Consider the following 10000-nt stretch of genomic DNA (forward strand, 5'->3'; position numbering starts at 1 on the left):
CATAATGACCATCATTTTGAGAATGAAATTAATCGAAATTTTATGAAATTATTTTTTGGAATAAATTATACGCCGTAAAAACCTTAATATCCCTTGCACTTTATTTATTTGTTCTTTTTATCATTTGTTTACTAAGAAGTCACCTTTTCAGTTTGAATATTATTTTTAATTAAAAAGAATGTACATATTTTTTTTTCACACAGTTTATTCTAATGAAAGTGTGACATTTCGTTACAAAAGATTGTTATAGAATGGCACTCTAAAAAAATGTCGAGTCAGACATGACGTAAAAGCTCAAAGGATTAAAGGATAAAATAAATTTTGAATTTTACTCAAAACAAATATATTCTTTTGAACGGCATTAACGGCAACTAAATTTTTTTACAGAAACTCTACTATGTTTGCTTTATGTTTAATTATTTTCTTTCTCTGTTATATATATATATATATATATATATATATATATATATATATATATAAAATAAATTTAAAGATATAAATCTCTTTAATTTTTTATCCTATGACAATTAATAAAACGGATTACTTTTTGTATTGTTACTTCGTAAAAATTGCAAACATAATCCGCTCAAGTTTTACATTGTTCTTTGTACATTTTGAAAAATTAAAAATAAGCATATTTCCATAAGAATTATAAATCTTGAAAAAAGAAAATCTTTGTTTCCAATTAATTCATTTAAATATTCATCATCTTTACTTTTCACTTAGTAGTAGATTTTAATATTTCATAATAAATTATCATAGATATTTTCTTCAATGAAATCCTTTTTCCTTTTTTTTTTTTTGTTTTTTTACATTTTCATTGAAATAATAATAATAAATTACAAGGATAAACCTTAAAAAAGAAAAAAAAAAGGTATTGAGTCAAGTATTGATCAAAGAATAATATATACGATCATCATCGAAAATATTTTTGAGAGATTATCTTCGCGTTATTAAAAACTTTTGTTAACCATTTTATATTTTCGATAGCGTGCCATCTAAAAGCTGTCCTCGCATGAAACTCATTCCCTTTCTCAGCCATGCAAACATACTAAACATCGGACATTTTAATCCCAAAAGTAATTAAACGAAAAGCGTAGGAAGTTGTTAGCATACGCTCGGAAAGGATAAACGTCTAAATTGAAAAGAAAGGATGAAAAAAAAAAAAAAAAAAGAAAAAAAAGAAACGAAAAAAAAAGAAAAGAAAAAAATAAAGAAAGAAAGAGAAAGGAAGGAAGAAAGGAATAGAGAAACACGAAATATTTCAGAAAGCTCAAACGAAGGTGAGAGAAGTATAAAGGCGAGCTAAAGAAAACAAAAAACATCGGGTTGAGTACATTGAGCGATTAGCGGGTGGATGTTCTTTAAAATTGATTCGAGCTGGCTGCAAGAGAAGCGCTCGAAGTAGAAAATAAAAAAGACATAAAGAGAAAAAAAAGACAGAAAGAAAGAGAGAGAGAGAGAGAGGCAGAAAAAAAAATACAGAAAAAGAGAGAAAGAAAAGCTTCGACTGCGTTGAAAAGAGCGTCAGCTCGACTCGATGCGACGCAACTACTGCATACTCGCGAAGGCGTCGACGGTGGGGGAGATTGGGGTTGGCGATGAGGGAAGGGAGTTAAGGGACGAGGAACGACGACGCTCTCGTTTGGAGCGACGTTCTTTTCTCCGTTTTACGGGGTGGATACATTTACTAATTAGAACGGGCCGAATGAAAAGGTCAAGCTTGAGCGATACGTGCCAGTACTCAGACGATACGGGCTGTTGAGGTAAAGAAAGATAGAAGAAATGATGATGGGTTGATGGTGATGGTGGTGGTGGTGATCGTAGAGGCGATGGTAATGGTGGTAGTGTTAAAGGGGGTTGGTTGATAGGGGGGTTGGAAAGTGAGAAGAAAGAAAAGAAGAGAAGAGAAGGGAAGGGAAGAGAAGCAAAACGGAGACTATGACACTGAGGGTGTTCGTCGAGGAAGGATTTGCGGGAAGAGAGAGGAAAAAACATAAAGAAGGGTGAAGAATGAGATAGAAAAAGATAGAGAGAGAGAGAGAGAGAGAGAGAGAGAGAAAAGGCAAAGGGTTTTGAGAAGAGGGATGTCGAGGGACGTCGAGGATCGCAACATCGATCGTACCTGAAAGACTCACCTTTCGTCGTCGTCGTCGTCGTCGTCGTCGTCGTCGTTGTCGTCGTCATCGTCGTGATCTGCACACCTTTCTACTCCTCTTTACTCATCTTTCTGTCTCTATCTGTTCCACCTGTCCATCATCCCTTCGTCTTCTAACGCTCGCTAAGGTAAATCCGGATCCTCTTAGCACCCTCCGTCGTCGTTGTCGTTGTCGTTGTCGTTGTCGTTGTCGTTGTCGCGTACGAAACGCATGACACGCATTTGCGTCAGCGTAATCCCGCTCGACTAGACGTTCCTGCATACACTTATCTTTAACGCCTTCGTCTATCCTTCTCTTACTCTCTACGTTAAATACGCCCAGTGTTCGTGTTACCTACTGTTGAAGTCCCTTCGTCGTGTCACCTTCAATCGTTTTCACCATAGCAAACCCTCTCTGCCAATGGAAATATCAAGAGAAAGAGAGAGAGAGAGAGAGAGAGAGAGAGAGAGAGAGAAGGAGGGTGAAGTGTAATCCGATCGTCGAATAATATTAATCCTATTGTCTGATTTATTCACCAACTATAACTATAGAGATTTATTCAAAAACTTTAATATCAATGATTTCTTTGACCATTTTATTACTCTTTTTATTTTTACTTTTCTTTTTTCTTTCTTTTTTCTTTCTTCATTCGTTACTTTTTCTTCCTACGAAAATAATCTTACTCTCGATAAATTTTATATATATATATAAAAGTAAAAAAGAAAAGAAAAAAGAAGCGTTCAAAAGGTTAAAAATATCTCGCGTATATTTTTCAAGAGTTAGGCTGTCCGCGTGACAGGGAAACGTCGAAGTTGGTGTCTAAGCTACTTACGGAAGAAGAGGAGGGTTGGGGAGGGAAAGAGAGGTCACGAAATTTGCATGAAATATGATCAGCTCGTGGAACACCTATGACATACGCCTTCCATACCGCGTAAAACATTTTGACGAGAGCTATAGCTCTTTTCTCAACGCCCTCAACTTTCTTTAGAACATTGCCGCTTCTATTTGCATCGAGTAGAACTATAATGACATCACGTATACGTGTAACCTTATTTCACGTGTAACCCTGCGTGTCACCTATAATTACGTAATAATATCAAACAAATATATTATTTTTCATTAAAACGAATTGTTCCTTTCTTCCTGTTATTTTTTCACCAACGTGATATATAGCATAATATCGGTGCAAAATGCATAATAATTCTTTTTTGCATATTGTTTTTTTTCCTCTTTTTCTTTTTTCTTTTTTCTTTTTTTTTTTTTTTGTTTTGTTTTGTTTTTCCTTTATATCGTCGCCCCCCCCTCCCCACCCCCGAAAAGAAAAAGAGAAATAAATAACAGGAGATTAAGCAAATTCTTTGCACTCTTTCTCCTCCTACCACTCTTTCGGTATTATTCAGACTTAGTGGACGTTCACACGCTTGCGGTGAAATCCAGGATTGGAGAGAGGTAAACAAACGGCTTTAATTTGTTTAGCGTATTCCATGGCCCATGTGGTTTCATTAAATCCCATACGTGGTCCTACGTTACGTCGTATTTCGTATTTTATACTTCTATTTCGTCATAGAAATCCATACACGTTTGATAAACACGATTATACGAGGAAATTTTTAAATGCACAGCTGAATATTAAATACCATCGCGTCGTAATATATTAAATAATATCGAAGGAGAATTTGATTTTTCGTACGTCAATCGCAGGTCGATACGCCGGACAGCGTCCTTCAGAGTGGATTAGGTCCAGGACCAGATATGGGTCATACGATATTACGTTCAATGGTAGACCCGCGAGATTACGACCGACTGAGGTATTTGCAAATGAATGGAGGTCAGCCAAATAGCTTTGAAGAGACTATAAATAGGGTGAGTTCTTCAATGCAATTTTAATATACCGGATTACCATTGGAATACTAAATCCTTTTGAAAATTATAATTTTTCTTTTTTATAGTTGAAAGTTCAAGAAGCATTGAGGCAAAAAGAACGATTTCACAAAGAACACGAGGAAGTTAGTATCAATTGTTCTCTAAAAAAAAGACAAAAAAAAAAAAAGAGAAAATTAAAAAATTACCGAATATTATATATTCATCCATTTTTTTCTTTTTTTTCTCACAGATATTAAGAGACATCAGACATGGCTTAATGCAATTAGGACGAGATGGACGTGGTCAGGTTACAGGAGGTTAGTATAACAAGAATCATTGATGGATTTGCGATATCGAATTGTATATTGAAACTCGATCGAATATATTCTATAGACGATACCTACATGTACGACGAGGATGCTCGATGTGGAGGTACAGGTGGTTTAGGTGGTGGTTTAGGAGGTCAACATTGGTACGATGAACCACCATACGAATCGGACCCCGAAGATTTTCTTATGGGAGCTAGTGGAGGTCCCGTACCTACGGCTACCATTCAAAATGGAAGGTAAATATACGCGATACAAATGGACTCAATAACGCAATAATAGACTTTGAAGTCGAGAATATTTTGATTTTGCTCCATTGGGATATTTCTTGGGATTTTGAAGTTACTCTTCAAAGATATTCTAACGAGAAATCGAGAAGAATCAAAAAAAAAGAAAAAAAAAAAAAAGAAAAGAAGAATGAACTTACGCTTAGGGAACATGTTATAATATTTCTCTTACAATGGTTAGACAATGAAATATATTTAGACGATGCCATTTCAATCTCAACGACGTAACCTTTGAACTTATAGACATTGGTAATATTATTCAATTACAGAGTATGCTTTACATTGAATCCAAGACCCGAAAATAGAGGCGAAGGAGTGATTTCCTTGAGAACTGCCGGTGACATCAGTCTACCACGTGAACGTTCCAAAGGAGCAGCTTCGACGATGCGAGGATTGATTGTACCTCAAGGACATAACAATCCACCCACGATTATACCTCTAACGCACTCCAGGGCTTCACGAGAGAGTGGAGATTATGCGAGCAGCGACGTTCAAGTAAGCTCATAATAATTTAAATTTACTAATATCATTTTCCTTCAAACGTATGACAGGATGCATAATCGTACTGAGTATATATTCTCTACGTAGGATGCTCTATAAGATTACCCTTTAATTATTATTAAATAAAACTAATAAATAGAACAAAAATGCGAATGAAAAATAACGTTTGCCGACTCCTATTTTTTTTTTCTTTGTATTTTAACACACACACACACACACACACATATACACGCATACATACACGTACACAGACGACTCTAGAGATTGAAATTGAAGAAGGCTTATAAACAAGTAGCGTAGTCTGACTAATTAACCATATACACATCTATTACTGTACACTAACATCCACACTTAAACGTTTTGATACTTACATACATACATACATACATACGTACATACATATATATATATATATGATATTTTAGTTATTCTCTATCGTCGTTTCTCCCTTTTGCTTACGCTCCATTCCCCGCTAAACATACAACAGCTATACCAACCAACCACACGGATACGCAGAGAGAAGACATTTCCCACAGGTATACGTCACGCGAGATGATTCATTTAACTCGGACGTGTTGAGTGCGAGCCTCGAGACGATCGAACGAGTCCAACTAGTAGCGGTAGTAATAGTAGTAGTAGTAGTTACAGTAGTAGTAGTAGTAGTGTGAAAGAGAGAGAGAGAGAGAGAGAGAGAGAGAGAGAGAGAGAGAGCAAGACAGGAATACAGAGAAGATTGGCTTCCGGTGCCTGGTCAGCACCTAGAAACGTCCGGCTCACAGACATCGTGCCTTCCGATTTCCTTCGACGTTTACACTAATCGTCTCTCCTACTATGGTTACGTTTCAGGCTAGCATGCTCTCGAAACCGCATACCTCGTTAACATTGACTGTTACTAATTATTTAACTACGTATTCCGATTAAACTTGCATTTTGATACTCTCATCAAATCATTTCTAATGAATCATTCATGGATATACTGTAATCTGTTGTCCGATACAGAGAACATTGATAAATAACTATCTCTCTCTCTCTCTCTCTTTCTCATTCTCTCTCTCTCTCTCTCTCTCTCTCTCTCTCTCTCTCTCTCTCTCTGTCTCTTTCTTTATTTCTCTAATTCTCTGTCTAGTAATTATAGTTTCAAATCTCTATAATGTATAATTGTAATAATTTAACATAAGCTGTTAGCATTAGGTACGAAACTTTCATCCTTTTGTCAAAAAACATATCTCACGTCTCGAGCGAAGTTCCTCCCGCTATTAAAACTATATCAATATGTTATATTATCGCAATAAGAAATCGATATAATATTAAACTCTTTTCGTTCTTTTATTGTATAATTAATAATCCTTAAAATACGTATGAAATGATACGATCATCCTGATTATTCCTAATTGATAACGAAATATATGATTTAAATTCTTTCATCGTACTAGAATAATTTCATTTCAGAGAAGAACTTATTTATTTGTATAAGTGATCATACGATGTATATCTTCGTTTAGAATAATTATTTATCAATGATAAAGAGATTAATGTTTTATTAACGATAATGATGATTATTTGTTCGAATTAAAAGTTGCGCGAACAATTTTTTGTTTCCTTTTTTTTTTTTTCTTTTTTTTTTCTATGCATAACTATGCACGTATGATATATATATATATATATATATATATATATATAAATATAAATTTAAATCATCCCCATTCCCTCTCCTTCCATTCCTCCCCCCCCCCCCCGACGTTCCTCTCTGTCCTGTATTTCCATCTTCGTATACTGCGTGATTAGAGAAGAGTCTCTGCGAGTATCAACGTTTTAGAGCCGGAGTAGCGGGGAGGAGGGACTTTCGCCGAGCCAGAGCAGCGACTACGAGGAACAAGAAGAGCTTGAGAACCAACACTCCGCCGCTACACACACAGTACGTGACATATAACAGACATCCTATTCACGATCTTTTCGCTTTATGGGCCCGATATCACTCGTACGAAGCCGTTCGTTGTGTCTGCTTGCTCGATAAAATTATTTCTGCATGCTATATAATGAAGAGAACGGATAAAGTTTCTCTTCGTTGCTCGTTCCTTCATTCGTTATTCGTTATTTCGTTCGTTCGTTCGTTCATTCGTTCCCTCGATCTTTATCTCGATCAAGAAAAGCATGTCCGATCACTACGCTTCGATATTTCCTTTCTCTTTATCATAATAATCTACATCTGTTTATGTATTATATATATATATATATATATATATATATATATATATATATCCTTCTTTAATCTTTCTTCATTTTGCACATATAAATTTTATTCGCGTACCTCCGAACATTCATCCTATTCGAAAAATCCAGGTATATTAATTTTTTTTTATACATGCATACATATATATATATATATATATGCATATATATATATAGACACGATACGCAAAGCATGTTTGTTTTTAGATACATACGTAGTATCTTTCCCGCAAAATCAAATATATTCCTATACTCGTCCATTTTCATTTTCTTTTCCTTTTAATTTTTTTTTTTTTTTCTTCTTTTACTTCCTTCCTTCCTTTCATCCTTCCTTCCTTCCTTCCTTCCTTCCTTCCTTCCTTCCTCTCTACCTTCCTTCCCCTGCCTCGTCGCATTTAGACCAAAATATATCCCACCACACGCAGCATGATGATATATGTATATTTCTCCTCTCTCTGTACGAAAATACGAACGTCATATCACGACATATACATTCACAACACGTGCTGTCTGTTCTATCACAGCATGGCAACGTTATCGTTTCGAGCTCTTTGCCGACAAAGCTCGAGTCTCTTCTATGATACTACCACGTCTCTCTCTCTCTCTCTCTCTCTCTCTTTCTCTATCTCTATCTCTCTCTCTCTCTCTCTCTCTCTCTCTTTCTCTCTCTATTTATCTATCTATCTCCCACTATCCTTCATATTCAGAACATCATCGCATGTTTACAAAATTTCCTGTTCCTAGAGACACCACGATCGAGCTACAGGAATTATTACGAAGATCTTTGTAAAGTTAACACCTCTTTTAGTTTATTCCTTTAAATAGTTCAAAGTTCGAAAGCTAATCGAGGTACCCTTGGTGAAATTTTAATAACTTGATAAATAAGTTCTAATTACATCCCACACCGACGGTGGTGCTAACTTTACATAGGTGTACATAGATTAAACATAGATTAAACGTAGGTGTTAAACATAGACGAGAAAATGACAGGACTAAATTACTATATCACGTATGTGCGTGTGCGAAAATGATCGATCGATCCCATCGCATCGTCTTTTGTCCGGAGAAGCTATGGCTTCGACATAGCTATTTGAAATATTCACAGATTGAATGCCGTAAATGTCACTCCTGCGGTTTTTTGGCATTTAATTTAATTTTTTTTTTCTTTCTTTCTTTCTTTCTTTCTTTCAAATTTCATTTATATACAATTATACGATCTTCTTTCGTTCGTTATATATTTAAATAATAAATTAATATAATAAATATAAATATATATGTATATATGTATATGAGGTATAAAAGTTATTGGAGAAATATATCGATTTGTTCAAAATCGATTCATATCATTCAACATGTTAAAACATTGCGCTATTGAAGCATTTTATTATTAATCTTGTCCAAAGTAATTACGATTAATTTATTTTATTTTATTTCTTTATTTCTTTTTTTTTTTTTTTTTTTCTTTATTTCTTTTAATATTTTAAAATTAATTATCATCGTCGTGCAAAACATTTTATTTCGAGAAATATTTTTCTAATTAATATACACGTTAATTATATAAATTTTAACGTACTAAAATTGTTTTAGAATATGATACTTATAACCCTTTTGCACTCTATAGGCGCCTCTACGGCGACATTCATAATATAAAGTAATATAAAGTACGATTAAGTCTTTTACTCTTATACACTTAAGTGTAGAGGACTTAAGAACTACAAGAACTACAAGACTTCAAGACAGGAGTCTTGTAGTTACTGGTAAAGTACCCATTACAAAATTGGCTGAGTTGCAAAGGGTTAAACGTTTTATTAGATAAAGTGAGACATCACAAAGTTCATCTTCATAAATATCGAATAATTTAATCATCATTTTTCACCTTACACATGAATAAATCGTCCACAAACATTGCTTTAAAATATTCATTTGGATCGATTTATCGTTATCGATATTGTTAAACAAATTAATTAACGAAAATCTTTTAACATATAAATTGTTACTTATCGTAACTCGTACGTTGTATGTTACTTTAAAAAAAGAAAAAAGAAAAAAGAAGAAAAAAGAAAGAATACAAAACACAAGAAAGGAGAAAACAACAAAAAAAAAAAAAAAAAAAGATCGATTATCGATATTTCCAGTCGGAGGCGAGTGCTCTATTGGATGAAGAAACTAAAACTGGGGTGGTAGGTGGACGTGCAAGAAATCTCAGACACGATGTACAAACGAAGATCTCAAGGCTTCGCCAGGATCGAACGTCCTCTGAGGCCTTTCCTTGTAGCGCCAGTAGCGTCGAGAGTCTTCCAAGCGGAAGTGGTTCTAGCACGCAAGCTTTGGTACGAGCGGGAAGTAATCACAGCTCGATATCGTGCGAAGAAAGAGACGCCATAAGCCCGACGTCCATCGGCCCTGTACTTTGCAGGGCGAGAGCCTTGGTCGATTACACACCTAGTCCTTACGATAAGGACGCGCTCAAATTTAAGGTTCGTTTCTACGGAAGTCCTTCGACGATAGAGAATTACCATAAAGTAGAAACCATGCGAACCTACTTGTTTCTTCACAACGAATGACCTTTTATTAGAATGTTTTCTTTCTACTTCTCTCTCTCTCTCTCTCTCTTTTTTTTCTCTCTTTAGGAAATATTATAGAGTAATTTTTATAA

The 10000-nt window shown here is 34.9% G+C and overlaps 1 protein-coding gene across 4 annotated transcripts in view; it reads left to right on the top strand.

The window, feature by feature from the left end:
• The window catches only part of LOC118442344 (uncharacterized), a 219970-nt gene that overhangs the window by 204150 nt on the left and 5820 nt on the right, over positions 1-10000 (top strand). For 2 of the 4 annotated variants that reach the window (XM_085661774.1, XM_085661773.1), the window contains exons 7-13: positions 3840-4001; positions 4088-4144; positions 4252-4318; positions 4395-4566; positions 4884-5109; positions 6932-7030; positions 9480-9821. In XM_085661774.1, the coding sequence (XP_085517900.1) occupies positions 3840-4001; positions 4088-4144; positions 4252-4318; positions 4395-4566; positions 4884-5109; positions 6932-7030; positions 9480-9821 (1125 nt within the window). The remainder of the gene's footprint in view (positions 1-3839; positions 4002-4087; positions 4145-4251; positions 4319-4394; positions 4567-4883; positions 5110-6931; positions 7031-9479; positions 9822-10000) is intronic. The other 2 variants (XM_085661775.1, XM_085661776.1) reach the window with 2 other exon arrangements.

Source organism: Vespa mandarinia, chromosome 16 (assembly GCF_050613455.1).
Source record: "Vespa mandarinia isolate Hongniang chromosome 16, ASM5061345v1, whole genome shotgun sequence".
Classification (NCBI taxonomy): Eukaryota; Metazoa; Arthropoda; class Insecta; order Hymenoptera; family Vespidae; genus Vespa; species Vespa mandarinia.